Consider the following 16542-nt stretch of genomic DNA (forward strand, 5'->3'; position numbering starts at 1 on the left):
CAGATGCCCTATTTTCTGTGTCTCCCTAAAGCTGGGAGGGGGTGAGGGATAGTCATGCATCCCAGAGCCCCCCCTTCTCCAACCTGTGCTGCTGGCCCATTTCTTTCTGTGCTGTGGTCTGCTCTTTTTCCTTGTGCCCCTTGCTCTACGGGCTGCCAGCTAGTGAACCCTGATACCACACACACACACATTCCCTTTACATTTTCTTACACACCCTGACACAAAAATGCATACAACCATACCTATTTACAGGCTGGCGTTGCATATAAATAAATATATACATGGTCACACACAAGTCACGGACATGCATATTCATATGTTCACAAATAAACACACAGGCGTTGACCTCCCACACCCTGTCCAGACACCTGAGTTCACTGCCACTCACAACTAACCTACATTCATACTCGTGGACACATTTATACCCACCAAGGTACACTCACACATTGGCTTATAAACACACAGACTCACATTTCCCCCAAGTAAACACGTCCTTGAATCCCCACGCCCAGTCACACACACTCACAAAACAAAACAAAATAAAACAAAACCCCCACAGTTCCACAAACTCCTCCTCATCCAGGCCTTCACACCAGGCTGTGGCTCGGCGCCGCCGCCCGCGCACAAATACAAAGATGAAGCTGAAATCCAAAATGCTAGGCCGCAAGCGAAGAAAGAGCGAGGAGCGGAAGGAAAGGGAAGGTGACCATCCAAATCCACTCCCGCTTCTCGGCAGGCGGGCAGGCGGGCGGCGTTGGGCAGAGGCCAGGCCGGCGAACAGAAACCTCCCGGCCGCCCGGACAGGCCTCCAACGTCAAGATGCTCCTGGCTTCCCGCTCAATCGGCAAACATTTTCCGCAAAAGCTATTCGGTTATTTTATTTAAATTTATTTTACTTTCATTTATTTTAACTTATCTCATTCTAAATTGACCCAGCGACCCAAGTAAAACTTGAAATTGGGGGAAGAAAATGAGCGCCGAGAGGGAGAAGCTGAGCGATGCGAGTTACCGGGCTGCTGTGGCCGCATCCCGGCTGCTCTGAGCCCGGCCGCCTGGCCGCCCGGGCTCCGCCGGCTGCTTCCGCGCCTTTCTGCCTTTCTGTCCGCGCTGCCGGCAACCTGGAATCTTCTCCGGAGTACAGAGAAAGAGAAAAAAGAAAAACATTTTGGGGCAGGGAGGTTATTTCCTTTCCTGCATTTGGGCGCCTGTAGCTCAATTCAAAATACGGGGGTATTTCAGGGGATCTGGGAAACGTGGGGTGAATTGGAGTCGTTGTTTGGCTCCAACACCCCCCTTGATTGAGGGATAAATACCCGGAGGACGGTACCTAGGTAGCTAAACCTGCGGAGCTGATTTTTAGTATTTATTCGATTATAAATCCTGCATTATTTAAATTTAAAGAACCGGCGTCGGGACAGAAAAGGGGAAGAGAGTTGGAAGGAAGTGTGTTTTAGGAGAATCTGTTTAATCAGAATTTGTAAGTAAAAGTCTCCTAAACCTGCAGTTCCCTCCTTCATGACCGCAGAAACCTCCCTCCCCTCAGAGAGCGCAGGGAGTTGTCCCTGGGAACCTGGGCATGTGGACATTTGGGCGGGAGAGACAAGGGTCCAGCTTTACCCTCCTCCAATTTCTGGGGTGCAGAGGCAACCATCCGGTGGCTAGAGTGTCCGCCTTGGCCTCCATTAGGGCCACCTTTTTTGGGGGGGGCAAAGAGTAGGCCCTAGGGGATCTAGGGCACCCACACCTGAAATGCTACAAGCTTCACAGGTGGGGTTCCCGCTATCTATAGGGCTGGGAGTGAGGGGGTATTCAGAAGGGGGAAAGGGGCACTGAAGCTTTCATTTTGCCCTGATGCAGGTGGCAACTCCACACTGGCTGCGGCTCCCAACTCACCCCAATTGCCTTAGAATGGTCCCTGTGCAGAGGTTTGGGGGTGAATTTTTACTAGAAGAGGGGGACAGAGCTTCTGTGAGAATAGGGAGGTTCCAAAAAGAACCCCCTTCCCAGCTGGATGCTTGTGCCTCCTCCGCCTGATTCCCCACACCCCAAATCGCACCCCTCCTCAGATTGGGGTTTCCCCAAAAAATGGAGAAGGAGAAGAAAAGAAGATGGCGACTGAGAAAAGGTTGCTGGTGGAGCAGCCATGAAGAAATGCAATAAATTCCTTGTTGTTTTATGAAAATTTACAACTTTGTGATAGAAGTTTATGAGTGGTTGAATCCAGCGATTGGCCAGCGCCGGTCATGTGGCCGGGCGATCGTGAACATGAACTTTTTATCATTTCCCTGGTGGTTATAATGCAGCATTCTTTTGGACACCACACCTAGGTCGGAGCACTGTCGTCCTTCAGGGCTCCAGCCTCTTGATATTTTTATACTTCAGTATCAGCTCGATAAAGCAAAAGAGAGAGAGGAAAAAGCGAGGGGGAGAGGAAAGAGGAGAGAGAGAGAGAGAGAGAGGAGGGGTGGGAATTACACAAAAGAGAAAAGCAAAAATAATTTTAATTTCTAAGTTAATTTGCTTGCTAATCTGGGATTTTAGACATCATGGAGGGTAAATGGACAATCTGCCCAGGACTGCAGCCCGATACCATTTTTCAAAGCCAGAACTTACTCCATTTTCTATGCAAATATCAGAAAAGCGAAACACCCTCTCTCCCAAGTCAGAGAAGGGGAAGCAACGGCTCTCAGGTTGGGACAATATTATCTGGAGGATGAAGAAGAAACCGAACGCTCCCCCCCCCCCCCCCATCCCCACCCTTTTCAATCAGAGGAAAGAAATCTCAAGGTCTGCAAAGGTAAGGGAGATTCTACAATCTTCTTATTCTTTTGAATCGATTTTACAGGGGGTGGGGCTTGGGTTTGTCTCGCTTCTCCCCACCCCCCCCACAATACGGGGCTGAACCCCACCTCTGGGCGCTTGCAGGGAGAGGCTTCCCAGGAAATTCGGTGGCGGAGAGAGGGGTGGCTGCTTCCTGGAGGGTAAGCAAGGCAGGGAAGACGGGAGGAGGAACCGAAAGGGGCCACGGAGGCGAGCTTTTTTTAAGCTAGGAGGAGAGATTTAATCGAGGGGACTGCGAAAGAGAGGATGGGGGGTGTCTGGGCTTCAGGACTCCGGCAGAAGCCGGTTGCTACCGCCTCTGTGGGTTTGCGCCCCCTCCCCCTCCCACCATCCCTCCCTTGTTCCGGCCGCCCCCAGTTGCCCCCGCGCAGTTCTCTTGCCCGGTGCGCGTATCGGGTATCGGTGGTCTCCCGGCAGCATTGGCACGAGGGGCGGTGGCTCTGAGGCACGTCCTGGTCTCTGGAGGGCCTGGAATCTCCGCAGAGGCCAGCGAGGGTGAGGCGGCGGCTAGAGAGACACAGAAAGAACAATTCACAGAGAAATACTCAGTATCTCCCTTTGGAGACATTTCTGAAATTAAAGGGCTATAGGTGGAGACACCCAGGTCGAGGGAGACCCCCGCAGGAAGCCTGCCTGAAAATGCCCAGGTCGTTCGCCACTCCCGAGGGAGGGAGCCTCGCTCTGCAGGGAGACAATTTTGTGGTTTTTAACGCGGTAGGTTACAGCATGTTGGTTTCTATGTAATATTGGTTCTATTATTTGTGTTTTATTGGTATGCGGTGTGTGGATTTCGGTGGAGAAAATTGCCGTGTGTGTGTGTGTGTGTGTGTGTGTGTGTGTGTGTGTGTGTCTGATGTGGAAACATTTCAAACTTTCCTGGATTCAAATATGGTGATTGTGAAGAAGCTGTTTAGCACGTTGTTGTTTTAGGAGTGTAAACAAAAAGAAAAACAAAAACAGAAAAGAGAAGAAAATTAAAAGAAAATCCCATTAAGGGACATGATGGTGTCCGGACTAGACAAGCTGCTGGCAATGAGCGCAGACAGCTAGTCCGGTCCCTCCCGCGCCCGATTTCATCCCCCAGCCAGGCCTCCTGGGGCAGGGCAGGAGGGGGGGTGCGTGGAGCGGAGAAGAACTGTAGGGCGGGCGGGCCGAGATTCCTAAAGTAGCTGGTGGGGTTGAAGAAGGCACAAGACGCTACGTGAGGACTTTAAAATAGAGAGGGCTTCTGGGGAAGCTGCGAGCCAAGAGATAAGGGACTCAGGGCGTGGAGGGCAGGAGAGACTGTGATTTAGTTTGGTTTGCAGGAATGGGTGACTGCTTTCCTCTTTTTAAAGACCAGATGCAGAGCATTCAGCCTCGGGCCTCTGGTTGCCCAGGGATTTCGGGGGCTGGGTGTTTATGGGGGCATATTGGCCCTCTCAATCCTGAGCTGAGAAGAGAGAGAAGCAGCCACTTGTGGCGCGGGAGGAGGGCCCGGGAAGGCCCAGGTAGATGCCCTCGAAGCAGGCCCGGAATGGGTGCCTGAAGGGACCCTTCGGCTGCGTAGCGAGAGAAGTTCTCAGGCAGCACCCATGGCACTCAGAGCCTAATCTCAAAGGAAAAATTCCCCAAACCCACTCAGACTAAAGGTCTTTTTCTCCTGTAGCCTCGGCGGGGTATAAATCATCCCTTAGACAGTTTGGTCTGACCCAAATTATGCGGTTTGCTGCCATCTACCGTCCGTTTGGAGACATGCGGCTTCGGCGCCGAATGCCCCGCGACACTGCCTGAACCCTGCTCGACGCCTGGAGCCCCCGCCGCTCAGGTTCGGCGGGATTCTGGGGACTTCGGCCCAGATTGCCGCTTTCCGCTGGTCTTGGTTCCCGCCTGCCCGCTTGTGGATTGGAGAACAAGTGTCCCCTCCCCACTGCTCAGCCCCATCCCTGCTCCAAACCAGGCGGTTGGCTGGGGGAAGCGGCTTTTTCTAGGGCGTATTTAGAAAGGACTAATACTGCCTCCCGCGGGCAGGAGGCCCTGAATCAAAGGGTTGGGGGATCAGAGTCGAGAGCCCTCACCAGGGCCGCTAGGGAGATCCGAGGCCAAGGCTGTTCAAGGTTTATTTGGTTTTCTTTTCGGCCAAGGGAGGGGTCCCGCAGGGGAGGCGCCGGCCCGGGCAGTTCCACTCGGTTGTCAAAAGACAAACCGAGTCTGTGTTCTCCGGGTTGGCTGGTGGGTCTTGCAAGTTCCTTGGCCGGTTGAGTCTGTGGTGAAGGAATTGAGCTTTCTGGAAACTGTTGGTGTCTGCAAGTGACTGTGGGTCCCCTTCCCCATTCCTGATCACGTCAAGCGAAATCGACACGAATATGCTTTGGGGATAAAAACGGGGAGTGGGAGTGGGGATCCATCAGTAAGTAACCAACCATTGTAATTTCCGTTCCTGCAGGACCCCTCACACCCGCTTAAGCCGACTGCTTTCCCAGAAGGGGGTGGCGAGGGCGGGGGTACGCGCCGCTGCCGCCGCGTTTGAATATTGGCCCCTGTCTCACGGGTTACTGATTAGCTTGGGCTTTCAAGCCGCAGGAGGAAGCTCTGGCCGCTCCTTTCAAGGTGCTGTGGCCCCAGTTCCTGGGCGGGGGCTCCAGGAAATTGCCTGTGGTGCCAGGCAGGCCGAGGTGTTACTAGGGTCTGGTCCGGAGCTGGAGGAGCTGCCTAGGTCGAGGGGCCCAAGGGTACTGGGGGGCAAACGCGGGGGCTGCAGCCCCCAAGCCTTTGGCGCCTCGTGAGTCTGGGCCGAATGAGCAGCCCTTTCCGTTCTTCAGCAGAGAGTGACTTTCTGGAGCAGCTAGAAGGCCCGGCCCAGTGCCGGAGCCCCGCTGAGGGAACGCTCCCCTAAGGTCTTGGGCCCCTAGGAGGCTTTTTCTTGTGGACAATACGAAGTACAGATGGGGAGGGGAGAGCAGCTTGTACAGAGGGTTGAAACCCTTAAGGGCTCTTAGGGTGCCCATGGGCCTGGAGAGAGGGAGCGGAGCGCCACTGCTCCCCCCTTCATCAGAGACCATGCTGTTTATCTGCATAATGGAAATAAATGTCTTTGTACTGTGCTTTGGACTGGCCAATGTTAAGGCAATGTTCCTTCTAAACAGCTCTCAAAGATGGGGAGAGGCCACATTGCTCCCTCTGGGAACATTTATGTTCCCAAAATGCAGAGAATCACTGAGGCTAGGGGAAGAACTGGGCTGAGATGTTGGAATTCACCCCCCCCCCAATCAGAGGTGGGAGTGGGGGTGGGGGAAGGTGCCCACAGCCCTAAGAGCTGGGGGTGGGGGGAGCTTTGCAGCGGAGAGGAAGTGGGCAGCCTGGACAATGTCTCAGTCTGCCTCTTCTCCACACACCTACTGGCAAATATCCTCCCTGAGATTACCGGTACAGGAAAATTTTGCTCCGGAGCTGAACACAACTTAGACATTTCCCAGGGAGCTGGAATGTGTGTACGTCCACAGGACCACAGATTCACAGCTCAGAAAATTACAATTATAAATCCTGCTTGTGGGATTTCTATACAATTCTTCTGTTGTGTACTCAAGACATACGACACATTTATATCCACCTCCATACACACACTTCCTTGTTGAGCAGGGAGAGACACCCCAGACCAGGCAATGGCTGTGCACACTGTGTATTTACATATTCCCCCTTGGAGACAGACCCATGGCGGTGGACAGAACCACAGACAGATTCATAGAGATCTGGCTCCAGAAGCCAGGCGGCCTCTGGCCCGGCCCTGCCTGCCTGCTCTTTCTCCCAAACAAACGGATCAGACGAATAAACGCTCATAAATACCTCTGGGCTTAGATAAGAGCAATGAGGCGCTATTTCCTTTCATGCCGGGCTCCAGGCGCCTAGGCCCTGCCTTTGCAGCTCCATCTCATGACAGGCAACCTGCAGAAGTGAGGTTAATTTGGGGCTATGACTCTAAGGACAAGGTGATTATTTTCATGCTTCTAGCACAGGGGAAGACTTCTTCCCTCACCAAATCTTATGTTATCCAGGCTTCATGGCAAAGCCCACACCATCCAGTCCTAGTATGAAGACATTGTGGCCAGAGAGGAGGCCGGGAAGGCTGAGGCCCAAGGCCCAGCCTCGGTAGCTAGGAGGAGGGAGGTACACAAGGCACTCTCCCCACCTTGCTCCTCCAGCCCAAATGCTCCCCATTCCTCTCAGGGAGTGGGCCTCATCACAGCTGGATTGGAGCACTTATGACTCTCCATCATTAGGAGGCTTGAGTTTATTTTCTTAAATCTTAAAACCCCCCAAAGAGCTGGGCTAGGAAGTGGTTGATGGGACAACTGGGAATAGCCACTTAACCATGAAGGCACAGCCTAGAAGTTGTCCTGAGTTCAGGAAGCTTTGTAGGCCACTTTGCAAGCAACCAAGTTCCCACGCTTGGTCACCACCCTCCATCCTCTACCACTTTTCCTAATGTTTTATGCCGTCTTCAGTGGGCAGAATTCACCCACAAAAAGGAGCCCAAAGAACAAGTCAGGGAAGGGTCAGCCTGATCCCTTCATCATCAGGTTTTGTCCCACACCCTGGCCCATTCCTGGCCCCAGGTCTGAAGGTTGTCACCTTCTATGCCTGGCCTCCACGTACACATTAGAATGTTGAAAATACACTGTGGCTCAGTCTTACAGCCAGACTCCAATGCTCATTTTCCTTAGATGAGAGAGAGAGTCAGAGATGTACTCACTCTCACACCAAAGCTTGTAGGCGGCAAGCTGGTGACACAAACAGGAGATGTGGGAGGGATCCTAGAGATGCTGAGAGACAGACAGAGGGTGGTGAGCATCTGGAGAGGGGCTATGGAATGATAGTGGTAAGCTGCCTGCTGCAACCCCAGGAGGACCCAACCCCCCTCCCTCCTTATAAAACTAAACAAAAACCAAGTCTTGAGAAAGAATTAATTTTAAAAAGAACGGCCAGGTTCTGGAGAGACCTGGAAAAGGAGCGAGAGCTCCTCCCTTCCCAGTGGTCCCTGATTGTCTCCAATATCAGGAGGTTTTGAGGACCTGGAAGTGGAGGAGGAATAATTTTTCCCCTGTACCCAGACTTGCTGAGACACCTTTGATTCCTAAGAATCTGTAGCCCAGGATATTCTCATGTCTTTTGGGGTAGGAGGTGGGGTGGAGGGAGGGTTGCAGGCAAGATAGGGATCAGGCAAACCTAGGCTGGAGGGTGCCTTTCACCCCTCCTCTCCCTATCCCCCTCTTCCCAGTGCCCCTGCCTGTGCCAACAACAAGCAGGACATACTAGAACCAAGCAAGACGTCTTGGGCAGCGGCAGCGGTAGGCTTCCAAAGAAGCTCCTAGCCTAACCGCACAGCCAGAGGGAGAAGCTTAGGCTCAGACCCTCCTCCCATTTCCCAGCCTTCTGGGTCCTCTGGACAGCAGACTCTGGCCTGCCTCTCAGGCCATAAGAGTTGTAGAGAAATAGAAGTAATAAACCGAGGCTTGGAGGAGACAGAGTAGATCTGAGAAACAGGAAAAAACGGTTTTCAAAACCTGGGAAGGAGAAGGTTTCTTCTTCTTTGCTTCTGGCTTTCTGAAAACGATGCTAATTAGCGGAGAACTCTTCTCCCCTTCTACCAACACACACCCGGAGAAACCAGCCTTCTCCTTCAGTTCTCTTCTAAGGAGACTGAGATTCGAGTCGGAGACATTTACCCACCTTCCCTTGAGGGAACGGGGCTCGAGCAAGGCAGGGGTTAACTTTTCTGAAAACAAATTAACTTTTTCCTATTCTGCGTGGGGAGGGGAGGGATATATTTGTTTGATCACTGGGGATGGGGTGGTCTCAATCCAAATGCTCCCTCCTCCCTCAAAGGCACAGACGCCTCTTTCGCAGATCCTACGTAGGTGGAACAGGACGCCTTGTGTCGTTGGGGAGAGAGAGAGAGAAAGCAGAAGGAGAAGAGGAGGGGAAAAAAAAGGTTGATAGGTTTGTGCGCGGGTCCCTCGCGCGGGCTGCGCTCCTCCTGGGTGCTATTTGACAATTCCTGCCTCTGCCATTGGTCAGTGTTGGATCAGATGGTTGTATTTCCTTCTGGCCCTCACTGGCACCTCGCCATCCCCCCTCAGCTAAAACCCAATCTCAGATATACTACTAATAGGCGCGGCGCTCGGACTATAAAACACAACAAATCATAAAGCCGGCGGAGCAGCAGCGGCCGCGCGCGCCTCCCCTCCCAATGAGTTCCTATTTCGTGAACTCCACCTTCCCCGTCACTCTGGCCAGCGGGCAGGAGTCCTTCCTGGGCCAGCTCCCGCTCTACTCGTCGGGCTATGCGGACCCGCTGAGGCACTACCCCGCGCCCTACGGGCCCGGGCCCGGCCAGGACAAGGGCTTTGCCGCTTCCTCCTACTACCCGCCGGCCGGCGGCGGCTACGGCCGGGCGGCGCCCTGCGACTACGGGCCGGCGCCGGCCTTCTACCGCGAGAAGGAGTCGGCCTGCGCGCTCTCGGGCGCCGACGAGCCGCCCCCGTTCCACCCGGAGCCGCGGAAGTCCGACTGCGCGCAGGACAAGAGCGTGTTCGGCGAGGCCGAGGAGCAGAAGTGCTCCACCCCGGTGTACCCCTGGATGCAGCGGATGAATTCATGCAACAGTGAGTGAGACTTGCGGCCGCTGCGACCCCCGCGGGCCCCCCCCTCCCGGAACCCAAACCAGAGAGCCCCCCTTCTCCCCCAGAGAGAGCGTGTCTCTCGGGTTGGAGCTTAGGGAAGATGGGGCGCCTGCTCCGGTCTCCCGCGCTGCCCTCCCGCCCTCAGGAGTTGCAAAGTTTGCAAAGTCCCAGATGCACTCGGAGCCAGGGGGAGCGAGTGGGTTCTCCCCGAGCGCCAGGCCGCAGCCGGGATTCCGGGTCAGGGAGGCGGGCAGGGGCCGCAGTCACTGGCTGGGCTCTCCCTGGCGCCCCCAGCTCTGGCCCGGTCCCCCACCCCAAGACTGTTCCTTAAAAACGGAGTGCGTCATGGGAAGGGGGGCGGCGTGACGCCGGCGAGGGAGAGTTGAGTCTGTCCGGGACTGGTTTTCCCTGGGGGTCGGGGGCTGGGGAAAGATGAGGCACCAGGAAAGGGGTGGCAGTCGGAGGAGGGAGGGAGAATAAGGGGAGGAAAGAGAGGGAGCCGGCGGAGGGAGAAAGAGGGAGAAGCAGGCGCCAGGGTCTCAGGTTGGATTACTTGTCGGCCTTAAGTCCCAAATTGATGTCCATTAACGGGACACGAAAGTGAGGAGCCCTTAATGCCGACTGTGGATCGATCCACGTCATTACGGATTAAGGGCCGGAATCTATCACAGGGTGCTGGGGGAGCCAGATGGACGGAAAGAAAAGATGCGGCTGGGAAGAGACACACCTGGCCAGTGCTTCCCCAGCCCCTCCCCCAGGCTCAGGTGGGATTTAAAACTGCTCCTCCCATCCCCCTACCAAGAATCTAGACAGAAGCCTGGGAGACCCGGAGGGAATCTGGAGGGGGCGCTGGAGGAGTGAAGAAGGGAGGGGGGCAGAGAACAGGGAGAGTGGAGGGCATACCGGGACAGGCTAGAGTCCCCGTTTGAGGGTCGAGTGGGGGAGGGGACTCTGACCCTGGTGACCCCGGGCCTCAGCATCTCCTCTCTGCGTAACAGGTTCCTCCTTTGGGCCCAGCGGCCGACGCGGCCGCCAGACCTACACGCGCTACCAGACGCTGGAGCTGGAGAAGGAGTTTCACTACAATCGCTACCTGACGCGGCGGCGGCGCATCGAGATCGCGCACGCCCTGTGCCTGACGGAACGGCAGATCAAGATCTGGTTCCAGAACCGGCGCATGAAGTGGAAAAAGGAGAGCAAACTGCTCAGCGCCTCTCAGCTCAGTGCCGAGGAGGAAGAAGAAAAACCAGCCGAATGAAGGCGCTGGAAGGGGGCGGGGGGACGCGAAGGGAGAGGCCTGTGGGGAGCCAAGGGCATCGGAGAGCCCCGAGAAGGCTCTGCGGGCGGGGGAGCTTGGGGACCTGCTCTGCAGGGCGCGACAGGCGGGGCCCAGCGCTCTCCTGGACGCCCCCGTCCGCAGAGCTCTCGCTGGGCGCTGGGAGGCCGTGCTGCCTGAGCCCAGCCTGCACCCCAGCGCCCCCTCCATCCCCGTGGAACCGCCTCAGCCCGAACAGGCTCCCCCGTGAGAACTGAGGACCGGACTCACTTGATGTTTCCTAGAAGCAGAGCAAAATGCTCTTGCCCGTGTCGCGTCTCATTTTGTCCATGTCCCCCGTGCACGGTTCAATGGTAGATTCGCAGTCCCCTCAGTGGGGGCCTCGAAGACTCCCTGACCCCAGACCTCTCTCCCACACCCTCCCCAAAGCCACTGGAAGGAGCACATACTACCTAGAAGTAAGAAGAGGAGCCTCAGAAGAAAACAAAGTTCTATTTTATTAATTTTCTATGTGTTGTGTTTGTAGTCTTGTCTTAGCTCTGGACGTGAAATACTTCGGTAATAATATTAATATTATTAATAATGATGGTAATAATAATAAAGACATAAAACCTCGCTGCTCAGTCACCTCTGCTCTTCCCCTGCCACTCCCCCCCGCCCCACCCCTGCGTCCCCGTGCCGGAAACTCTGCAGTAAAGGCAGGAGCCCTGGTCAGCCCCAGAGGGCCAGACGCAACTCGGAAGTCACAGTTGAGATAAAGGCCGCAGCGGCTGGGCCCAGGCTCCAGCACCGCGCCTCGACCGTGCTGAGGCTCACAACGGCCTCTCCTGGTGCAGAACTGGGGGACGGAGAAGGGCCGTCTCCCTCTTATTCTCTAGCATTTCCTCGTTTGTCCGTGGCATGAGGGACGTCACCGAGGCCCCCTAGCCGGGAGCTTCTGCAGAGACCGAGCCAGGCGGGTTTCAGTGCGTTAGCAGCGCTCCTCTGTCCGCAGGATTGCAGAGGCCCGCGGTCTTAGGCCGGTCCACATGGCCTTGTCTCCGCCAGCCTTGGCCCTCGGCTCCTGGCCTAAATTGGGGCCACTGGGTATCTATCTCTCTGCCTGCGCTGAAGGCTCCAGGCGCCCCTTCCTTGCCTCAGCGACAAGTAGGGGAATGTGAAGCTGCCGACAGGCGCCAGGCGAAGGGCAAGACTTTCCCCTGCTCTTTGGAGACCTGAGGGCAGGAGGCCAGGTGATGGGGCAGTTTGGTCTCATCCCATCAACCAAAACCGACCCATTCTATCCCCACCCCACCCCCACCCTCATCCAGGAGCAAGCTGTGGAGACTGTTTTCCTTTCTTCCTTCTCCCTCTCTCTCCCTTTTTTATTTTTAAAGAAAATAGCCGCCCGGCAGAAGGGGCCCAGCTGTGGCGGTCTCTGGCCGCCCAGCGCGCTCAGCAAGGCGTCGCCGCACCTGGGAACCCTTTTCCGGGAAAGACGTAGGCCGCCGGGCAAATTCTGAAACTACTCTAGACGCCAGCACCCAGGGGTCTCAAGTGGGGCTTCCCAAGGCAATATTGGGCAGCTGGTGAGGAGGCGAAAGGATTCTGCCTTGATCCCAAACTCTCAGGACCGTATTTACACGCAAACCCCCGCCCCCGATGCGGTCGCCTCCACCGTTTTGCTTGCAACTAGGCCACTTAGCCCTAGCCAAGCTCTTCCTTTGGGGGTCCCTGTCCTGCTCTGTCATTCTTCTGTCCTGGGCTAAGGACGAGGAAGCGGTCAGAAAGAGAATCTCAAACTTCTAAGGGAACCAGGAGAAGCGACAGCACCCTCGCCCCCTCGGCTTAGCCCTACCGACTCGGCCCGGATGCTGTGGATGGGCCACTGCAGCCCGGTCAGGAAGCAGGCCAGGCCGAGCTCGCAGGGGAAACCCTTTGCAATCATTGGTTTTCACACACATCTTCCAACCTCTCCCCCTCTTCCCTCCCCAAGTCGGAGACTTGCAAGGCCCAAGTGACGGAAGAGCAACTCAATCTTCGGTCATCTTATCCAGAGGGAAAATAATAACAATAATAATAACGACGACAGAGAGAAGGACCGATGGACAGACGAAATCCACTCCCGAGAAAGTGGGTAAAGGCTCAATCGGCTTTCTCCTCTAAAAGATTCAACCCTTCGGGTGAGCCTAGGCCGGGTTTCTTTCTAGCCGGGCGGTTGCAAGGAGCCAGCAGGGAGGCAGCCGTCGCCGCCATGGCGGTTTGCGGCCCGCGCTCCCGCCGTTCGCCGGGAGGTGGCGCGCTCTGCTCAGAGGCCGCCGCCAACCTTCTCCCTGTTTCTCCCCCTTCTCCTTTTTCCCCCTCTCTCGGAGGCTCGCATTGAATCGGCCTTAACGATTCTCGGATCGTCATTATTTGTAACCATAGAGCATGAATTACCTCTTGAGGTCATCAGCGAGAATTTACGACTGGTCAACAAAAGCACGTGATTCCCTAACGCCCCCCCATCCCCCTTCCACCCCCCCCCCATATTTGGCCGCATACATAGCAAAACGAAGTACAGTGCATCGCTATAATTCATTAATACATCATAAATCGTGAAGCACAGGGTTATAACGACCACGATCCACAAATCAAGCCCTCCAAAATCACCCAAATGAGCTCGTACTTTGTAAACTCCTTCTCGGGGCGTTATCCAAATGGCCCGGACTATCAGTTGCTAAATTATGGCAGTGGCAGCTCTCTGAGCGGCTCTTACAGGGATCCCGCTGCCATGCACACCGGCTCTTACGGCTACAATTACAATGGGATGGACCTCAGCGTCAACCGCTCCTCGGCCTCCTCCAGCCACTTTGGGGCGGTGGGCGAGAGCTCGCGCGCCTTCTCTGCGCCCGCCCAGGAGCCCCGCTTCAGGCAAGCGGCGTCGAGCTGCTCCCTGTCCTCGCCCGAGTCCCTGCCCTGCACCAACGGCGACAGCCACGGCGCCAAGCCCTCTGCTTCGTCCCCCTCCGACCAGGCGACCCCGGCCAGCTCCAGCGCCAATTTCACCGAAATAGACGAGGCCAGCGCGTCCTCGGAGCCTGAGGAAGCGGCGAGCCAGCTAAGCAGCCCAAGCCTAGCTCGGGCTCAGCCAGAGCCCATGGCCACCTCCACAGCCGCGCCCGAGGGGCAGACTCCGCAGATATTCCCCTGGATGAGGAAGCTTCACATCAGCCATGGTAATTCTCGCTCTCGCTCCCCTTTTTGTCTTCTCAGCTTTCCTTCTCCGCGTTTGGGGGGGGGGGGGGAACGAGGAGAGCTTGGCTTTTCCTCAAATATAGATTTCTTTTTTTCCAGAGGGGGAGAAGTCTCTAAGAGGGTCCTCACAGCTCGGGGGACAGAGCCAAAGAAGGTCTTTAGCTGGGGGGTTGGGGGGAGTATTTTTAATAATTTGTTCCCAGATTCGCTTTAGGTTTTATTTGCCCGGCTGTACTAGCTTTAGGATGAAGGATGGGGTTTATGTTACGTGGGGAAGGGTCCTGCTTGCCCCCGAAATTTTGAGACTGTTTCTAGCAGAGGAGGGGCGAGCAGTAAAACGAGCTTTCCAGGGCAAAAGTGCAACCGTTTTCCTCCCTCCCGGGGTGAGCGGCCGCCTGAGCCCAGCGAAGGGTGAGGCACAGGGAGGGAGCAGGAGACAAAGCCGGGCGCCTTCGCTGCCGGCAGAAGTAGGGGCTGCAGAAGGGGGTGCAGAAAGCGAGCTCTGAAGCGGGTATCTGGAGTGGGGAGGACTGGAGCTGCGGTGAGCTGGGTGCCGGGGACGCCTGGGTCCTGCTCCACGCCCCCCTCCCACCCAGGGCCCCCTCCCTTAACCGGAATAACGTGGCCTCTTCACTCTGCCCTGTCTGCTCCAGATATGACCGGGCCAGACGGGAAAAGGGCCCGGACCGCGTATACCCGCTACCAGACCCTGGAGCTGGAGAAGGAGTTCCACTTCAACCGCTACCTGACGCGGCGGCGGCGCATCGAGATCGCCCACGCGCTCTGCCTGTCCGAGCGCCAGATCAAGATCTGGTTCCAGAACCGGCGCATGAAGTGGAAGAAAGACAACAAACTGAAAAGTATGAGCCTGGCTACAGCCGGCAGCGCCTTCCAGCCCTGAGCCCGCCGGGAGGAGCCCCTGGCGGCCCAAGAGCCTGTGCCGCCCCCAGCCCTGGCCCCTCCAAGCCTCCCCGCACTGCCGCCGCCCGCTGGGGACCGGTTCCCACGAGCCTGCCTCGCCCGGGCCTTGTGTTACGATTTTTCGTTTGGTCTTAGGTCTTCCTGTGGCTCCCTCTCTCCTGGACTGGTTAATCTTGTTATTATTGTAATAATAATGATAATTATTATTTTCCCTCCATGCTCCCCACTCCCCTCCGCTCACCCCAAATCCGCCAGTGTTTCTGAATATTCGTGTCTGTGGTTGCACTCCTTCCCCCAGGAAAAAAAAAAAAAAAAACAACTCGCATGTTTAATGTGAACTTTCCCCTCCCCATCTGTGTTCTTCTAACTTATTTATAAAAGGATGATCGCTGTATTTTGAGTTTCAGCTAGAAACTTCTCTAAAAGGGACAGCAGTTGAGGTGGGATAGTGCCACAGCACCGGGCCCAGCTGAGCTGGCCTCGGAGACCGGAGTCCATGACTGTGTCTCATTCCACCTTCCTGTTCCTCCTCCCTCCCACTCCCAGGCCCAAGTCTCCCAAGGCTTGGTCCTGGGGTGGGAGGGGGCCAGGGAGGACCAAAGGGGTGATGTGGAGAAGAGGGGAGGAAAATAGTGAGATTTAAGTTCCTGCCGCCTGAGTAGGCCCCACAAGGCCTGGTCTGGGAGCATCTGGAAACAAAAATAATCCTCAGTATAAAATGTCTTGTGTATTTCTCTGTGAATCCATGGGTCTGGCGTAGAGGGCCCAAAGCTTGTAAATATGGGGATAGTCTGGGTCAGACCTATCCCCTCCTCCCTACCCATTTCGCTTCCAAGACCATTTGTAGTGAGCGAGTGGATGCTGTGCTACATGTGAAATCTGTCTTTGCCGGGCCTGTCTCAGTGATTCGCTTTTGGTATTTGTTTGTAGCTTTCCTTGAAGTCAAATAAATGTTTCCCCTCCTCCACTGCCCTTCCACTTGTCTTTTCTCCAGGGGCTTGCCTCTCCCATCACCAGGTACACCCTAGACCGCTCTTGATAGAGCCGGGGTGCAGCAAAGGGAGAGCAGATGCTCACCAGCAGCGCAGCTCAACCACCTAAGTCTCTGCTTGGTCAGCGGTACTTGGGCCAGGGGACAGGCTTTCATGCCTGGGGGACTGAGAGACCCAGAAACCCCACATGAAGTGGGGGCAAGGGGCAAGGTATGAGGGAAAGGCTGAGCTGAACTCCACCCTGTCCTTCCACCAGCTGGCCAGAAAAGTCTCTGGAAACCACTTCAGGGAAAGTAATTTGGGCCTAAGTCCTGAGCAAGAGGCTCCTGGCCTTTTGGGAGTGATGCAGTCCTGCCCAGGCCCCCGTCCCCTGGTCCAAATCCTAATTCAGTTCTGCCACCCTCTAAGGCCAAAAGAAGAAGAAAGAAAAAAAAAAAATTTCAAATTTCAATTTCAAAGGTTTCCTCTCACCCTCAGTCTTCTCTACACTTTACAGTTATCAAGGGCTTCCTCTCTCCAGGGGCCCAACTGACCTGCCCTCTTGATTAGGAGCTGGTGTCCCTCCTGGAAGACCCCTGGTTCCCCCATCAGCTGGACTGGCTCAGGGCCAGGGCCCAGTCTTCCACCATACAAGTCA

General features: G+C 55.6%; 2 protein-coding genes across 5 annotated transcripts; both read left to right on the forward strand.

Moving 5' to 3' along the window:
* Positions 1 to 2210: 2210 nt before the first annotated feature.
* On the forward strand, positions 2211 to 11383 carry HOXB6 (homeobox B6). 4 transcript variants are annotated; one of them, XM_057715643.1, is made up of 4 exons: positions 2211 to 3555; positions 4490 to 9482; positions 10172 to 10264; positions 10499 to 11383. In XM_057715643.1, exons 2-4 carry the CDS (start codon positions 9068 to 9070, stop codon positions 10756 to 10758), a joined length of 768 nt encoding a protein of 255 aa, XP_057571626.1. In that variant the 5' UTR covers positions 2211 to 3555; positions 4490 to 9067; the 3' UTR covers positions 10759 to 11383. The 4 variants fall into 4 exon arrangements, with proteins under 4 accessions (XP_057571626.1, XP_057571628.1, XP_057571625.1 ...); XM_057715645.1 differs by having other exon boundaries at positions 2211 to 2797; XM_057715642.1 differs by having other exon boundaries at positions 2211 to 9482.
* A 1987-nt stretch (positions 11384 to 13370) lies between these two features.
* Positions 13371 to 14893, forward strand: HOXB5 (homeobox B5). Its single transcript, XM_057715641.1, has 2 exons — positions 13371 to 13973; positions 14646 to 14893. The coding sequence occupies exons 1-2, from the start codon at positions 13412 to 13414 to the stop codon at positions 14891 to 14893; spliced, it is 810 nt and encodes a 269-aa protein (XP_057571624.1). The 5' UTR covers positions 13371 to 13411.
* The last annotated feature ends 1649 nt before the right edge of the window (positions 14894 to 16542 follow it).

The sequence above is a fragment of the Hippopotamus amphibius genome, chromosome 17 (genome assembly GCF_030028045.1).
Source record: "Hippopotamus amphibius kiboko isolate mHipAmp2 chromosome 17, mHipAmp2.hap2, whole genome shotgun sequence".
Lineage (NCBI taxonomy): Eukaryota > Metazoa > Chordata > Mammalia > Artiodactyla > Hippopotamidae > Hippopotamus > Hippopotamus amphibius.